This window comes from Formica exsecta, unplaced genomic scaffold, assembly GCF_003651465.1.
Source record: "Formica exsecta isolate Colony F162 unplaced genomic scaffold, ASM365146v1 scaffold253, whole genome shotgun sequence".
NCBI lineage: Eukaryota > Metazoa > Arthropoda > Insecta > Hymenoptera > Formicidae > Formica > Formica exsecta.
In genome coordinates, this window is record NW_021849803.1 from 132,779 (window position 1) to 152,390 (window position 19,612).

Sequence of the window (19,612 nt, forward strand, 5' to 3'; positions counted from 1 at the left end):
CTCACAAATTGCGATTTTAGCGAATAAATGCATTTTTCAAAAATACATGCATATATACATACATAATTTACGAATTTAATAATACCAAAAATTTTTTTTATCAGAAAGTGTTAAAACGGATAATTCTTATGAAATAATAATAATGAATAACTATTCTGGGAAAACACGTTATTGCAAAATATGTTTGATGAACAATGGGCACATTTAGTGCGAATATTACCGGGAGACACAGTAGGTGTCCTCGCTTAATAAGGTACATGGATAGATCACTTAAATGGGCGGGACAGACAATTCATCGTGCCACGAGAACTTATCAAAAATCCATGCCTGATTGATCACGACGTATTGCGGATAAATAATTGTTATAGATGCAATCGAGAATTTCTGCCAATGCTTTAATTACATTTTTTCTCGTATAGTGAGTGCAAAATATTTATTGATAATTTTAAATTTATTTCACAATTAGTATCAATACTTTTTTCTTTCTTTCTCCGTCTCTTGTATACAGTAATCATTTTTAATTAACATTAAAAATAATATTAATTTTAAATGTACTAATATTTGATGTCTTATACTAATCATTTAGAAGATTTGATTGAGTCTTAAAAAAATATTAATCATATTAATAGATTTCTCAATCTCTTGGCATGAAAATAACGGATCTAAATTAAAAATAAGCAAAGAAATCACATCTACTTTAACGATCACAATATGATTACATATACTACATACAACATTTTTTCCAAGCATAACGGGGTAATGGGCAAGTAATCACGTTTTCGATTCGTACATTAAATGCGAAAATCTAATTTTCGAGTTGTTGTTTAACTCTCGCATACCGAGCCCCGCAACTTCGGTTCGGTAAATAGTCTTCGTGCAAACGACGGCTGTCATTTTCACGCACCGATGTTCGCGGTCAGTCGTGGCACCTTTTTTAAAGTTTAAGTAATTACATAACATCTGGCTGAGGTCACCGGTATTTTCTAACTCATTCGACGTTAGAAGCTTTGTGGAATATCGACAGCTCGGCCCGCACATCGTGAACGTTTTCGGGCATATCTTCTCTTTCAATGAGAACAGACGCTGCGGAATTCGATAGAAAATTTAATCCAGTCCCGAACGGAATTGAAGGAGAAAAAGATTCAGAGAGAGAGAGAGAGAGAGAAAGAGAGAGAAGGAAAAGGAAGATCCGCGGGAGAACTGCGCAAGCGTTCGTAATTTCTTTTGGCGGATCATTTTTTAAGCTCCTTTGGGACGACTGGTTAGAGAGGAAAGGGCGACGAACGCAATCGGTCGCTTGCTCTCCCTAGAGGAAATGCCGAAGTCGAAGTTGCCGGAAGGATAGTATTATTTAAATTGGATTCCGCGATTCCGCGCGACTTCGATCTACCGCCCGCGTTCGAACTTTGCCACTTTTTCGTTCCCACGAGTTTACGCGCCGCTTATTAAAATCCCTCATGGTTAGGGTGGAGCAGATTTCAAGGAGACATTTAGGGAGATGCAGCCGCCAGCGCATTAAAGTTCGCTCTTTATCCGGAACTTTGCATCTCAAACATGAGAATCTAGAGGATGTCTAAAAGACGTCATAATCTTCTGGTGAGATCCTTGAGATGTCTTTCATACATTTTCATGTTGATTTAGATTAGCCGTAAAGAAAAGTTTAATCTTTTTAAATTCGCGGATCCTTATTTATTATACAAGTTATTTTTTATTTATTTGATATATATAAAAAGTGTTAATTTAATGATACTTTAAATGCCTGTTATAAAATTGAAAACAATTTTAGACAATTTCTAGAGTTTTCATAAACTTAAAATAAAGTGCATTAAAATGCAAAAGCAACAAGAATATTTGCTATGCAGTTGCCATTTATTCTAGTCAAATAAAATCGAGATTTGTATTTCCTAGATCGCAGTAATAGCGATATGTTAAAAACAATTTGTGCAGCACGAACAAGAGAGGTAGGGGTATACAATATTGCGGGGTGCATGTTAAACCGCAGAATGAATGCCATATGGCATTAATAATTCCGGCACAGTCTTTATTCGCGCCTTCGGCGTGATTAAATCGGCCGCGATTCATTAAATAGAATAGATTTTGCCAGATTGCACATCTGGCGCATATATTCGCGCGATTCTTTTTTTTTTTTTGTATTTGCTGCGTTCTTGTATCAAGCGAAGTGGAAATTATGAAATACCGCGCCCCTCAAGCGTCAATTCAATATTTTCCGGTTATTACTAAGTAATATTTTATTATCGATTTTTCAGTATTTCTGTCTGAATGATTCTTGCACACTTGATCGGATTCGCCGAATTAAATGTCAGCAGGCATTACTTCTGCAATTCAACTGTAATTAAATTAAATACATATACAAATTATGTTGCGTGCTACACAAGATGTTTCAAATAATTATTTTCTTCTTCGAATATAAAAGAAAAAATGTTTTTTAAATGTTAATGATCAAACAATGGTCACATCGTCGTCTATTTTTTTATATTGTAACTTTTTTGAATAGAAATATATAATTTTGCTTAGAAATAATTAACAGAAATCCAAAATGTGTGAAAATGGTTTTTATATAAAAAGAGGATTTGAACAACAAATATTCTTAACAGATTGTTAAAAAATAAATATAACTATAAAATGTAACTAAAAAACTACTAATGAACTAATAAATGTATGATAATAAAGCTATTTTAATTAAATTAAAATCAATATTTATAAAGGATGAATATTCATTCGTATTATTGATGCGAGAAACGTTTTATCGATTTATCTTATAACAGAGATGTAAATTTATATATAAAATATAAAGTAAATAAGCAGATTTTTTAATTACGCGGTATTAGCAAGATTGTTTGCATTGTCTCATATCAGACATTTCTTAATTAAACATTTGTTTAATTAAAAAAATTGCGTGAGAATTAATTTTACAACGTGAAAAGGGTCTAATTTTGCGAAAAATCTCTTTCAAAACAAAGATGAGTAAGCAGTATTTATCATATGAATCGTGTAACTCATCGTAAAATAATACTAAAAAAAGAAATAAAGTCCATATAAAAGATTTGCTGAGAAAGAGGGAATCCTCTTATAAGATATTTTCTCGCGAAAACAAATCACTTTTAATAAATAATATAATAAATCATTTGATACAAAGACACGTGTCATAAATATCATTGCGCCTTTCGTGCCATAATAAATGGAATCAAATGAATACCTGTTCAATGTTAATATTAATCATATCGATGATCGATGGATATCTAACATGATGTATCTACCTCTTCACAATTGATCGTATATTTTAGAAACATTCCGGCTATGTGAACTATGTAATATACATATAAAGCGCAAAAATTGGTAAATGCAATTATTTTATTTTTAAATTACATTACCGATTTGTCAAGAATATTTTGCAAAACTTGTTTCAATCTTAAAAATTATGTTCTATTAAGAATGGGAAAAAAATTAATATTTGCAAAATAAAAGTTTGTTATATTAAATAATTTGATGATTAAGCATTAGTTTAATAAAATTAATGTAAGATTATCAAAGAAATACGCTTTATAGCTTCCATTTGTAAATATTCCAAATACTTAATTTACTAAAATCTTTCTGCTTTTGATAGTAATAAATTCTATAATATCATGCCAAAATTAAAATTATTTAAAAGTATCAATTTCAATTAAGTACTATAAATACAAATTATAGTGATTATAGAATATGTCTTGAATTTTGACAAAATGGTTTAATACAAGAAGCGTAAGATCTGCAAATAGAGTTTAGTCAAGTTTGGTACTACACGAAGAAAACAGAAAAATATTCCAATCGCTGAAACCAATAGCGCTCAACGAGGCAAAAGTTGTCATTTTTGCGCCACGCTCCGATAATTGCTTCTCCTGATCGTCTCTCGTTCGCGACATCTTCGTTCTATTTGAAATTAACCGTTCAAACACGATTCGTATTAAAATTCAGCGCTACGCGAAGCAATCGTTCCACAAGTGCTTCTCCGATCGTGTCCGCTATATCTCGATTAAATTTCGTTCCCATTCAAAAGCTCGCGAAGTGGAATTCTCCTTTTTCCCTTGATATTCTACCTTTTCTTCAATTTACCGATAAAAGATTATATCAAGAAATTATTTAGAGGATAACGGAGTGTCTAATAATCAGAGCTCTAACATGATGAATCAGTATCTTCTAAAAACTATCATGTTATAAAATATATATTATACAGATTTACTTACTGTTACAAAATTTTCTAGAATGAAATGATTAGCTTATTGTAACTTTTAAATATAAAATATGAAAAGTATCAAACATTTAATAGAGGAATTTACATTATCTTTAATAGCTTTAAATCAATAAAAATAAAATGTACAGCAAATATTATGCATTAAATATATCAAATTAAGATTTAAAAACTAATGCTATATTTACAATAATTTAAGATTAATGCATTTTTATTATCAATATCTCTATGTTTATTTGCGATAGCTTTTTTCCGTTTGCTGATTTTTCGACCCTCTGATTTCTTTGTCTATGCGATAAATAAGCTCAGGAAAAATATATGACGGTCTACTTTATCCACCTTTGTTTGCGTGTTCCTTAATAAGAGCCATTTTGCGCGTCGCAAGACTTCGTGCTCGCAGCTATAGCTTATTTAGCCAACTGTAAAAACAGATCACATTCCCGCGTTAAAACCAACTCGCGTAAAACTTAATTCGCAAAACGACAAAATGTTGGTAAATTTTTCTTTCGAGTTAACCTTTCAAGCGAACTAACAAGCATCAAAAAACAAATCCCATTTTCATCATTATCTCAGACTTTAGACAAGCAAGATACTCAGATATACAATCTTAAGGATCCTTTTAGATTTATAATTTACGACAAAATTTAAGAGAAAATCGATAATTTTATAAATATATTTTAACATATATGTGTATCTTAATATGTATTTTGTGTGTGTATGTATGCATACGTTTTTTACTTCTTGAAATGTTTTTTTTTTTATATTACACAACACAAAGTTATAAATTCTTTTTGTCAATTATATAAAAAAATAAAAGAGATAAATAATATATCTACTATAACTAGAACCATATTATAAAATTACACATGTTAATATTTTATAAAAATTGTAAAAATTTATTTACAAGTGCTTAATATTACATTCTTAACAATGTAACCAAAACTAAATCCATTATACCCATAATAGTCGGTGAGAATATTTTGTTTTCCTACGAAACTTCTCGACTATATTCTTTGCTCTTCTGGTAATCCTTTATTTAATTTTAACATATAATAGATTAAAGCTCCAATTCGTAATGAAACGCTGCGCAATTTGTTCTTTTTGGACATTTAGCTTGTATGCAACGCTAACGAGACTATCAAAAGCTCAGAAGTGTCAATATTATCCTAAAATATTATTCAAATTATAGATAAATATTTAATTTATATCTTCCAAGGAGAATACGCCATCATTTAATCCGAAATATCTCGGCAATTTTGTATGATTCGTCGAGAGCAAATGCTCGTAGGAAGTATTCCATTCTTTCAAGAAGTCTTTCAACAATTGACTCCCCTTCTGGCAATACTGTGTTTAATTTTGTGATATAATGGATTAAAACTTCGGATCTGTTGTGTTGGCTCTGCTCAAACTATGAGCTCGTTATGACTCGCGCTCAAAAGGATCTAAGAGAAAAAGCGGAACGCCTCGATGATTTTCAGTGTATTTCAGCAAAAGAGCAGAAAGTAATTTCATCCCCATACACGGAAGCGAAACAATGAACGATGTGCGCCGGAATCGCGCTTTGGCGCAAAATGAAATGACGCTGCACGGGGCATTCGAATTTCCAAAAGTTTATTCCGCCCGTTGCTCGCCGACTTCATTACAGTTGCAACAAGGGCAGATTGCGCGACACGCGAGCTTCGCACATTTCTTTTTTTTTCTTTGTTTAATTTATTTTATTAATTCTTTATTTTATACCGTCGCGGCAATATCCCGTATCCAATTTTTATGTGTGTGTGTGTGTGTGTGTGTGTGTGTGTGTGTGTGTGTGTGTGTGTGTGTGTGTGTGTGTGTGAGACCCAAAAAGAGAAAGATATTATACGTGTGTGAAACCCTCTTCCGTGGAAATTCCGTTTAAATAAATAAATAATCGTTATCCATATATATCCGTCAAGCAACGTGGGAGAGTTTGCAGAAATATTTCATGAAATTGGATGAAAGAGTAGAATAATTTGAATCTGTTGCCGCATTTTCCTCGATATTGTAATATTTTTAGTCATATATTTTTGTTAGTAAATATTGCATATTGCCAAGCTATAAAAGAAGATCGCATTTAAGCGGATCCTTCTCAGGGAAAAACTCAAATCATTTCTTTATTTTATAGACAAGAATCCCGCATTATTTTTGGGTCGACTCATGACCGCACTAAAATCAACATAAAAATAAAGATCCATCGTAAAATAATGAAAGGTAAACAATGTCCCATCAAATTAAATATGATTGGCGTGTGCAATTCTCCTTAATTTATGGAAACAAAACTTTTAAATTTTTCTTCGTCATCAAATATCGTTGATCAAATCGATTCTCATGATTATTCACCGACAAAGAAGAGCAAGTAAGAAGAAATATCGATGGCATGGAATCGCAAATTATGATCATGATGATGAACGTAAGAAAGAGGGTTTGGATTTGAGTGGCAAAGAGAAGGTGTATAACGATGTCGCTCTATCCGGGTTTGTTCTGCCCTACTTCGTTCTCAGGGGGCGGCTTTCGTTCATCCCTACTTGCCGATCCTCCTATGGATCGGATCAGATTACCAGCCGCGCCGAGGCCCTTTACCCGGAGAAATGCGGGTTTCCATTGCACCGAATTGGCGACGTAAGGGGATTGGGGGTAACGACGAGCGTTGCAATACTAGCTTCGTATACTTCCACGTTTTGCCCTCTTTCTTTGGCCGGCCTTCTTCATCTCGCTTTGGTCCAGCGCGATCTCGTCCCCGAATAGGATTCTCATGCGAGAGGAATGGGAAAGGGAATGCAAGGAAACGATCCTTCAATTTATTCTCTTTTCAAGCAAAGACTTTCCGGTTTACTCGCGCAAAACGCTTTACACATGTGCGACCTGAATGCGAATTCTCGGATTAATTAAGCTTGTAAAAGGTTGAGCTTACTGTGCGCCGTAGATGAAGCAATGAATATTTCAAGTTTGTATTCCAACAACGGTTAATGCTGAAGTAAAAGGCTTTATGTGGGTAACCCTTGCTCTCTGTGCTGTTATTAAGGAAGAAAAATCTCCTTAAAAATAAGCGTGAATTATTGCGGTAAATGTATAAATCTGTGTGTTAAGCTTATCACATAAATTTATATAAACTGAGCATAAATGAAATGTCCTGTGTCTTCTGTAGAACAATGTAGCAATGACTCATTATCAAATATCAAATATATATTATAAGTTTGTTTCTTTTTTTTTATCAAGAATATTCAATATCAAAAAGTTTATTATTTTATAAATATTTATAAAATGTAGATTCAACTTTTCATTAAAAAACTCAAGCTCACAATTTAAAATTTAATTTTAATTTTTTATCAGAGATTATAACAAAAACAAATTAGAATTTCAATTGTATATATCTATAGTTCATTGATCTTTGTTTCTATATTCTTTGATAATGCAACAATAAATTATATAGATTTCAAAAGGTTTTTCTCTAAAAAGTCAATAAATGCAACAATCATTATAAAATCGCGAAGCAATCCCTACCTCAATATCCGTTGTTAGAAATAACAGACAGCTATCAGAGATTCGCTTACCTGTAATGACGACATTGATTTTCTTAACCAACGGTGGATGCGTAGCGACTTGGCATTGATACAATCCCGAATCGCGCGGGCTCGCGTACAATATCTGCAATCTCCAATTGCTAGGATATCTGCAAGATCAGATAATAAGAGATAATGAGAGAAAAATGGTCGGACTTGTGGTACAACTGTAAAATATAAATCGTTAGGAAAAATGCATCTTCTGGCACCACTGATACAGATGCACTTGTAATTTGCAACGAAGTAACTGGGATGTAGATAAAGGAAAATTGATATTACATATTATTTTCTAACGAAGGTTTCTCATAATGTCTCGCTTCACCGGATCTAGATTAGTACCGCGAAGCAGAGCCGCGTTACAGCGAGACTGTTTCTGATTTTTACAGCGCATAAAACGGCTGACTTGATCACGGTGAAGAAAAATGGGAGCAAAATTTCTCTATCTTTACGAACAGCGCAATCATTCCGACGATGATGAAAAACGACCGCGATCATAATTCGACGCTGTCGACGGGATTACGCGGTTCACTGCCTGGATTACAGCAAATGATAACGAATTATGATAATACCGTCGACAATTCCGTCGAATTTTGAATTTCACTCATCGTTGCAATCAGGCGCTGTTATTCAGCGGTGAAATCCTACTTCAGAGATGATATAACTTCACGACGAGATAATCGACCTCGCCTATTTCTTAATAAAGTCGACGTACATGGATAGAAAGAATTTATTATATGTATCTATATATATATATATATACAGGGTGAGTCAGTTTAATCAACGCACGCAAATATCTCGTAAAGTAAGCAAGATGGAAAAAAAATGTTTTATACAAAAGTTGTAGGGTTCAGAGGGGGACACATGATGAAAATATGGGCTTGACCTTGAGTGACCTTTTCAAGGCCAAGTCAATGTGATCGATATTTTCTTAAATGGAACCCCCCCTTTTTTATTGCATATTATTTTTTATATCAAAATATGTCAGAATAAAATATAAAATAACTCAAAAAGTACTTAATGAAAAAATACTTTATTATAGTGTTTTGAAAAGCTTTCGAGATAAGCTACAAAAGAATATGCAATAAAAAATGGGCGGTTCCATTTAAGAAAATATCGATCACATTGACCTCACCTTGAAAAGGTCACTCAAGGTCAGGTCCATATTTTCATCATGTGTCCCCCTCTGAACCCTACAACTTTTGTAAAAAACATTTTTTTCCATCTTGCTTACTTTACGAGATATTTGCGTGCGTTGATTAAAATGACTCACCCTGTATATGTATATATACGACTTACCTAAAATTAAGACTGATTCTTTGGTCGTTGCTATATGACATTTTACCCACTGTCAACAGACGAAATGAATCCTTACTATGCTGCAACCATGTCACCTGCAAACAAAAAGCAACGTCATTATTATCATCTTTAGTAATTATTTTTGTCAAATCTTTAAATAAAATGAATATTCTTATTGCCATGATGATATCTGCAAAAATGAAATAATTATAGAAAGTACACTTTCTTATATTTTTTAAATAAATCATTGAGATATATCTATATCTTTGAAACAATTACTGTGCCTCTCGCTGAAAAATACGACAGGACGTTCTCAAGAGACAGAGAGGTCGCATTGGAAATTAATAAGTCTATTTGCTCTAAGATCTTAAACAAGGCATCAAGCAATTTCCGTTCCAAGCGTATGTCGGTTCATCGGCAATGAATGCAGCAAACAATTTCCGCGGAGCTCCGGCCAGATGAGTATTGATTTAAGGTTCATTCACACGATACGATTATTGAACGATGCTATAGAAAAGTTTAGTGTGTGATATCAAATTTATATAATTTAAATAATTAACTTCTTATATAAGAAGAAGCAAATGTGAAAATCTAACTTTGTTGAGAGATAGAATTAATCTTAAAAAAATATTTGTACAAAGAAAAAATTATTTTTATTAATCTTTTACTTCATATATATTCTTATGTGTGGAACTTTTTATTAAACTCTAATTATAATTTTCATTTGCGGCATGTTTACTATCGCTTAAAGCAGATATTTCAAAACAATATTCACTTGTAGATAGAAATAAAGATTTTAAAATGCAATGTAATTGATTATATTTTTTTATATAATATAAACACGTCTTTATGTTGTTTGCAACAACATTTCCGTCCTCTTTGTGTACGAAGCATTCTCTGGAGATTCATATCATATATGCCAACCAGCATAATAATGAGATATCTGGGGACAAGCTTTCACGATTTGTCATCGAGAATAAAACGGACAATCTATCTTGTAAAAACTTAACGCCCGCGACAAAAACATTAACCGTTCAGAAGATTTTGTAGACGCCCGAATTATGTTACGGAGAACTTTTTACTAAAGGAAACGGGGAAAATAATTTCTAGACAAGTCGGACGGCCCCTTATACGCTGCGTGCCATCCGAATTAAATTTGTCGCTCGCCAGAAAAGTTATCTCGGAAGTCGCCGAGTTCGAGAAGAGCCGTTTCAGTGGTCTTTAATATAATGGAATTAACGAGGGTTCAACTTTTGAGAGAGGATAACGTGACGCGAAAATAGAAACGTGCAAAAAAATTTTTTAAACCGATCAGCCTGGCCGTAAAAATTTTAATAAATTGTATAATATATACATCAAAATTAAACAATAAATAATTTCAATTTTGTTATATTTTCTGATCAAATAACACATTACAATATAAATAACTAGAGAGTTTTATTAATTTTGTTTTAGGCATTCTTTTTACTATAAATTGCATGAATTCTATAGCTAATCCCATTTCTTCTTTCATTAAAAGATTAAATTTTAAAAATAATGTCGAGGCTTTAGATCGCAGAACTTAAAATTTGCATTGTTTTTAATAGAATGCTTTATTTTATTTTTTATAAGAAAGCATTGTTAAATCCATAATATTGTTCAGTATAATCGCAAATGTACACAATACATGCTTGATACATGTAAGTACAATGGATATTATGTCGGCGTTGTATCAGGATTATTCTACTTAAAAAGTCGTGATCGCGAGTAAATATTTAAGGCGGACAAATATTTCCTCGAATAACCGTTCTTTTAAGCAGTCATTTTACGGAAAAGGAACGACTTGGCAAACAGTACGGACGATGTTTTATAATTAAGTTCCCTTCGAGTTGTTTACTATTCTCGGAGCGCGCGCGACGCGCCGTACATGCATAGGGGTGACACACGCATACACGCACGTTGAATCGGAAGCATTCATTTCGTTCCTTGGCGCGCCCGTCCCAGCGCAATCGGTTTCGCATTACGTATTCCGCGGAATATGAATCCCACGGGGAACCCCTGAGCGCTGTATCTCGAGCGGTCCGAAACTTTGTGCCGTCCGACGAAGAAGAACAAACGGACGTGGAAATCACGTGGCGCGAAAGGGACAGGAGATATCGCGGGAAAGAAACGGCACTGATTGAAATGCGAAAACTTTCGCAACGACAAGATGGACGAGAATGTACACGGCAGCGGCCACTAATAAACGATGTGTTTGCAATTATAATCCGCGCCTCTTTTCTCGCTCGCGGCTGCGTCTTTCTCGCATTCACGGCTTCTCGCTCATCGCGCCTTCGTCTCGATTCGCGTGATTTGACAGAGAACAAACGAGCGATCTATCTAATTGAATTCGCGGAGTTCGTACAATCAGTATCGCCTTAGTCTTGTGAATTTTAATTATGCTTAAATTTGACAAACTGAGAAATACCTACTGAGAATTATATCATTGAAATTATGTAAAGAATTTTAGAAGGTCTGTAAGAAGGTTTATAAAAATTCTATCTTTCTACATCTTTGTACCTTCCTTGTAATTGTAATTTCTTTGGTATATATTATTTCTATAAAAAGAAAAATATAATTATGATAATAAACTAAAAAGATATATAAAAATAATTTATAAAAATATTTAAAAAAGTTTAAGTTAAAAAATTAATATTATCACACTTATTATTACACTTTTCTATAATTATCCCTATAAAATATCCCGATTAAATTAATATAATATCAATAGACACTAAAATAAAACGAGTATATTCTCGCCGCAAAATGCCTGGAATTATCGCGACAGTCTGCCGCCGATGAAACTAAAGTCTGACTCAACAATTTAGTCTCTCTTCTCATTATAATTCGCCCGTTTGTCACACAATGTCGTCGATCACGAAGTTGTAACAAGATTTAAATTTCCATTTTGCTTTTATTCGACGTCTCCCTCGCATCATCTCGCAGTCGCTGCAGGAAAAATTAATGAGACGAATGACAAATAATGCGACTCACCTCTTTATTGCCTAGCATGCCGATTTTGCAGTCCAGCAAAACGGTGCTGCCGATTCTCGTGGTGACATTCATCTCTCGATCGCCGTCCTCGAAGTACGGACCGAATTTACCAAAGGCGCTATCGACGCTGGGCAGAACAAACTTTCTGCCCGATAGAGTTTTGTGAGTGGTCGTCTGGGACTGATGATCACGACCGCGTTCCGTTTCTAGCGTCCTAATCGACGGTTTTATTTCGTAGAAGGCCTTCGTCGATTTGCCGCTCAGCAGTAGATTGTTGGCCGATCTAGACTGATTCTTCCTCGTCTCACCAAGCTTTCGCGTCTCGTTCATCTGGTCGATGCTGGTCTTCCCCTGTTGTCGGCTGTCCTGATAATCCTCCTCCTCGTTCGGTGGCGGTACTTGGAACGAGATCGCCCTGATGTCCTCCACGTTTCTCTGCTCGCTTTCGTATTTCGCTTTCGTAACATCTTCCTCCTTCTCGACCGGCATCATTGTCAGCCAATCATTCTTTGGCTTTTCTATTGTAGACTCGTTCGTTCCTCGAAACTCTTCGATGTGCTTCAACGTCGCTAGCGCCTCTTCCGCCTGTTCCGAGTCCTCGATCCTCTTGGAAGCGAATATCATTTGGTCTACATATTTCTTCGATGTGTTTTCGAAGTGAGCTTCAATCACGGTAACGAGCGAGAGAGAGCTCTTCGTCGAAGTTGGATACTCAACCGCGACGGCGGAAATCACTTCCTCAAGGGCCGCTGTATCGTTATCGCGAGACCAACCAACGGTTTCGACGGTGTGATTCGTTGCAATCCTTTCGCCGGAACGCTGATCTTCCTCGTCGAGATGATTGATGCCATGCTCGATGGCGCCGCTCTCCGTTTCTGCGTTAGAAAGCAAACGGCCATGTTACGATAAGTTAAATTTGAGGGGATATATGCACGTGGTAGGCGGAAAATCTAAAGGATGAACACAAGTTCGTCGACCGTGTTGAGGGTGAATCGACATGCCGACGAGGCGGAGCACTCGCTTCACCGGGATTTATAGCTTGGAACGAGGTAGAGGATGATCTTCCGTCGAGTGAGGATTTAAATGAGGACATAAGAAGTGCAGCCGAGAGTTTTATGGGGTGTTCAAGAGCTCTCGAAGGAGAGTCGATAAATGGCCAATCAAAATCTCAGATCTAAGAATGTTATGAAGTAAGATAGTGCATCATGGAATCGCTTACTTTAAAAACGATATAAACTCTCTAATAAATTGACTGAAATATATATCGACACACTGCACATCCAGCATTATATAATATTTACATCAGTACTTACATAAAAAAGCATATATGTGTGTGTGTGTATTTAAATGTACATATATATACACTTTTTTAATGTAACATAAATTTAAAAACTTGTTTCATATATATAACATATAAAATTAATTATAATTTATGTAATACATATATATATAACATCTCGTTTGATTAAAAAAAGGTCACGTATCGAAAAAGTTTAACATGAAACAAAAGTTGAAAATCTGCACGCGACATTCACTTGAAAATATTCCATACGATGAGAACCAGATGATAATAACGATATGTAATACCTTTGTGCGCGGGACAGCGATGCGTATTATCGCGAAACAAAAGTGCCGCAGGTTCACTTCCGCAGGAATTTCATTTTGCGAGCGCGCGTATCATGACCGCGGTTTTATTCGCAAAAGCGCTGGCAAAGTTTCCGGTGTAAGGTTTCGTTTTTCCCGCATGGTTTCGATCGCGATTGGAGTCCATGAGAAAACTAGCGATAAACAACTCTCGTGGAAACTTTGCTCTACGAGCTTTCTGCCATCTAACAAAATTTACTTTAGCGCGATCAGTATCGAGAAATTTCTTTCTCTGTGGATACAAATTTGCGCTATCGTTAGTACAAATAATGCTTTTTTAATTGTATTACGATAAAAAAATTTAGAATTTAATTATGCTTTTTATCGATTATTGTAAATCGAATAATTCAGGACAGTATCGAATTTGTAAGAGTCGCCAAACTGTAGGCATATTAATAATTTAATTAATGACTAAATCGATAATTATGCATTTGGACGATGTAGTCATATAAAAAGATGTATAAATTAGTTCATCACCAAATTTTGTAGTAGAAGAAAACTCTCCATTGTTGCATTTGTTTGCAATGAAAATTGCATTGTTGCAATTTTCATTTATTATTAACATTACTAACATTTTGAGCGTATCTCAATAAATTCAACCTGCATCTATTTCTAAAAATACATTCATAATAATGTTTCAAAGATAAAATTTTGGCGCACTACAATGTTACTTATTGGGAATTCTCACGAATATAATGTATTACAGTCGAATACGACGAATACAGTCTTATTGCACTCAACACAACAGCTTTGTGTTGAGTGCAATAAGGCTGTATTTGTCGTAGAACATAGATTCATCGATATTCTAATGGGCTTCTCGCGCGATATCGTTACAATCCTATTCATGCAAGTGGATACTGCTCTTACAGTAGTAACGGTCGCGATGAATACAGCCCCATAGTTGCTGTATCTACTATACTGAGTATAGGAGGATTATAAGATTGCTATCTGCCGTGAGACTTGTATCAGAGAGCACACTATATCTTTTGTATCTTCTATTCTACCGTTATCCAGGAACAGTCGTAGACTTTCATGTGTAGCTTTTCGATTGTACGTTCGCTTTTCAATTTTCTATTTCGTCACAAGATATTATGCCGGTCTTTCTTCTTTTTGCTATCATTGTAACTGGTAGAAAATTGAAAATCACCAGAAAAAAGAGACTGTAAAGAGTATCTATACTTTTCTATCCCATTATGTTAAGCCTTTCAATCTTCTCCGGCTTACGTTTCAATACGAGTTTCGAAATTGTGCAATATAATACAATTAATAATGTTCTAAAAAATTATTAAATTGTTAATAATTTATATAAAATATTAATTCGGAAAAAATTAATCATTTTTAGTTCCTTATAATTAAAAATTTTCATATTTTAACATATATAAAATAAAAAAAATAACAAATTTAGAGATTTGTATCGTACAATTTTTAAAAAATTAATGCAAATTATATTTTTTAAATTATAAAACATATAATATTAATATTAATCTCTATATATTGTTCTAAATTTATCTAAATTTATTGTTTGCACAATTTAAAAAATTTAGAAACCTTAGATTTATATTCACACACATACATTTCAGTATTTCAGCTATGTCTACATCGTCAATTTTTGATATATAGATTCGTGAAAATGTCGAGAATGTCCGATCTCGCCGATTGTCCGCAAGCTGCGCAAACGTCACCAAACCGATATACACCTCGATATTTGACGACGGAGATCTTGTTTACGCGAATCGATATTGCCGACCATGCCGATAGCACCGGCTGTAATGGCAACAGCAACGGTAACAGCAACGACAACGTGACGTTCGTTCGTCGTTCGTCGTTCGGAAGCAATTTACCGCGCGCTTTGCGTCGCGAGTGATCGATCGTGTCGAGCAACGTTGTGTAATTTTGGTCGACGACGACGTTCGTAATGATTTATAAAACGACAAACGTGTGTGCAGTGATTTCTGCGGAAAATCCGGAAATTGCTACATTCTTTTGTGTTCGAGTCTCGTTGCAAAAGAATCAATAAATTACGATTTATTTGCCCCGTTGCTTTTAATCTTCGAGAAATGATTTGTAAACCATGTGGCGGACGTGTATGATGTGTATAAAGAATAATGTTCTCAAGACACTCTAAAATTTGTCAGATTCTTCTGAACAACTTTTGCTTGCATAGAGATCATTCTATTGTAATATACTTGCTTCGTATTTTGAATGAAATTATAGTGCTAGGAAAATAATGTTGTAGCAAGGCAAGATCTCTTTAAGTTTCGATATCCGAATAATTTCCGAGCGTATTCCGCTTATGTTCAATTAACTTCCGATAGTATTATCAAAGTTCTATTGGCGTATTAATCTTCGCTATGCCGGGATTACGCGTATTATTATTCGCGACGGTCCCATCTCTGCTGAACATGATCCGAATAACACGTTCTGTGATAACAGATAAGGCGATCGTTCGTCTCGGGTTTTGTTGCCGATCCATGAAGGGAAGCTTTTTCTTCAATCCCGCGCCCTGAATATACCCCGATTTGTGCGAATGATTGATCGCCGCCGTGCGATATCGGCGGTCGTAGCTTAAAAGCGCCGTTGCTCCGGTAGTGCAAGTGATTCGTGCAGAATTTCGGCTATTAGCCGCGCGCCGCAAAATGAAGATATACGTCGCGTTTGTTCCTTGTGATTGATAACTTCCGATCGCGGATCCGTGTAACCGATGCATAAGTAACGTATCATTTTTCATTCGCCGCGTCTGCAAATTTCGCGCGCCTAATTTCCCTTTTCCACCTTCGAGCCGAGCGCGTTTTTAGCCAGCTGCGATCGAGCGGTATTGCCGAAGTATAACCGTGCACACCTATCTCCGCGCTCTGCAATTTGTCAGCATTGGATTTACGCGTGTCACGTGTGATAGACAAATTCGCGGAACGTGCGAAGAAGAAAACTCCGCGGATTTATTCCTGCGGACGCGACGGATGCAGGTCCCAGACAGCCGTCGGTCTTTGAAGGATTGAATTATACGAGGATCTATACTCCGCGAAAATCGCAATTAAAAATGTAATATCGTCATGAGATAGTATTTCTAAGAAAATAAAGATTTTGCCAATTTTATATGTCATAACAGAATTTTGTAGTTTTTAATATCGATTTTTCTATCTTAGGACCTTTTATATAGCGTAATTTTAGAATCAAGTCTCTAATAAAATTAAAAATTCCATCTTTGTTCCATCTCACAAAATATAAAACTATATTCGTTTAATTGTAGCAGGCAAAATAAATTATCTTAAATATATAAAATAAAGGCTCTCGCGAAAAACAAACAAAGGAAAGCGGGCTAATTAAGAGCCGAGAGCGCAGTTAAGTACATTTGCGCAAATATTCTAATTAATAATTATTTATTATGGTAAATTTGGAACGTTTCGATCCTGGTATCGGACCATCTTCAGCGAGTGGTTAATCAAAGTATGCGCATACTTGAAGATGGTCCGATACCAGGATCGAAACATTCCAAATTTACCATAATAAATAATTATTAATTAGAATATTTGCGCAAATGTAACTGCGCTCTCGGCTCTTAATTAGCCCGATTTCCTTTGTTTATATTATCTTAATTTATTTGTCTATCTTTTTGACAAGAATTACCAAAATATTATCTACTCGAGCCAATTAATAATTTTTTGTTCTTTTTACATAAAAATAAATTGCTAAAAATTAAAATTATTATATAAAGCATCAAAATAATTATTTATTTTTGATACAGCCAGATCTATCAACATTAAATACAATCTCGTTGTCCGCTACTTTCAAGTTTTGTGGGGCGTGTGGAATTGCGCGAAAGAGCGTTCACCTACGAAATGGTGATTGCTAGGAAACGCAAGAAAGTAGATTCCGATGAAGCTATTTTCACGATGCTGTATAGAACAACGAGCTTGGTAGCTACAAAAGAAGTTTTGCCCTCTTTATCCTGCCGGGTACGGTAGTTTTCCGTTGTTACGACTCGACGCAACTGGGCATTTAGGTTAATTAAAAATCTTCGTATTCCAATCAACTGAGATGAATGAATCGTTCATTTACTCGTAACAATATTTCACTGCATGTGAATATTCGACTGTAAAACATTCCATTGAAATTCATGAGCAAATAGTGAATGCAAAAATCAACTTTTAAAAATTAACTTTTGAAAACTAACTTTTGAGAATTAATTTTTAAAAATTAACTTTTGAATTATAATGTATAATGCAGAAAATATAACATAACTTTTATAACATTGTCAATATTCCAGATATTTAAGTTCCTTCAATTATTTTCTATTTTACTAAAGTGTTGTAACACTTTACAGATGGTGCATATTGCAATGAAATTTTATAGATTTCTATTATATTAATCCATTAACACATAATTCAATATTTTACGTTACTTTTAAAAATATTGTATATAAAATATAATTTTAAAAAATGATTAAACCTTAAGCACACACATGTATATTGCTTGTACCACATAATTCGGACTTTTGTTTACGATAAAAACAGATAAATTTATATTTTTCGATAATGATATATAAAATCGCATTAGCCGAGTATTTGTATATAAAAGTATATACATATCGATGAAAGATAAAATAAAGCTAAAGGATTTGTTTGAGCCCTAATGGGCATTCTGTTAGATTAGAAGCGTGTTCGTATTAAGAATAATTAAGAATAAAGTCGAACAAAAATTGTACATTATATCGTTTACCTGACGCAGTAATAGTGATCATGACAATGGCGATGACGCCGAGCACCGTGGCGGTCGGCTGCATTCTCCAACCAGCCATCTCGAAGATCCGCGCGATCTCAGCCCTCAGGAATCTGCTCCATCTCGTTCATCTTCCCTCTACGCAAGAAATTGAATGACTATGTTAATAATAAATAAAGATTATAAATTGCAAATATTAATTTGTAAAATTACAATTATACATTTAAGATTCAAAACTACAGAGCAAATTTAATTCCTAACAAATTTAAAGTTACACATTTGATAAACAAGATAAGATATAATTACAATGGTTTATTTCGATATAAATGATTTATTTTGATATGTCTTTTAGATGCAATTGCATAAAAAAGAGCAAATTCTCTCTTCTCTTTTGAATAAAAAAAAAAAATAATAAAAAACAAAATATTCAAATTTCTATTTAAATGAAGAGATTTTTAATATCTTTACTAATATCTGTGTTTTTTTCTATTTATAATTTATTTGCTCAGAATAGAATAGATATTGTTTCTGAACATTCTTCGCATTTTTTTTTGCCAGCAAAACTTTACTTCAAAACTCGAATAATGCATCGGAAAAGTGTGCATTTATTTTTCGCACGAGATTACTTTCGCAAAATCGCTTGGATGGGTTGGCGAAAACATTGAAGGAACACGTGATTCGTTTCGTTTTACGATAGCAAAATCAAGAAGTTCGTTGTGCCAAAGTTCCTACTAAGCATTGTTAAAAAGGATCGTTGAAAAGCAGGCGTCGTAACTTTTACTGCGCTACTTCCAAGTTTTAATCTCCCATTGTAATGAGTGCTATAACGAATGCGCGATGTTACATCTTTTTCAGTTCTACTAAAGAAATGTATCGTAGAAAAACGGTCAATCTGCATTCTGATATTTTTCTGCTAAGCGTACTAAAAATAGCTGACATATGCCACACATTTCTTTTAAATAATTATTTTAATATCATATAAAATTTTATCTTTCTTTTTTCTCTCGATATAAAATCATAAAGAGAAAAATTGCAATACATGACTATAAGAAGCAAGGTTTTATATACATATATTAAGTATTCTCTTAAGAGTTTGTTGTTCCCAAGAAAGATAATAACT

General features: G+C 34.2%; 1 protein-coding gene across 5 annotated transcripts in view; it reads right to left on the bottom strand.

Moving 5' to 3' along the window:
• The window catches only part of LOC115236501, a 174,156-nt gene that overhangs the window by 23,079 nt on the left and 131,465 nt on the right, over nt 1-19,612 (bottom strand). For all 5 annotated transcript variants that reach the window (XR_003884199.1, XM_029809003.1, XM_029809005.1 and 2 more), the window contains exons 2-5: nt 18,493-18,630; nt 12,133-13,007; nt 9,121-9,215; nt 7,816-7,934 (exon numbers count right to left, since the gene is read on the bottom strand). Coding sequence is in view for 4 of the 5 variants with exons in the window: in XM_029809003.1 (XP_029664863.1) it covers nt 7,816-7,934; nt 9,121-9,215; nt 12,133-13,007; nt 18,493-18,571 (1,168 nt within the window). In the remaining variant the exon portion in view is untranslated. The remainder of the gene's footprint in view (nt 1-7,815; nt 7,935-9,120; nt 9,216-12,132; nt 13,008-18,492; nt 18,631-19,612) is intronic.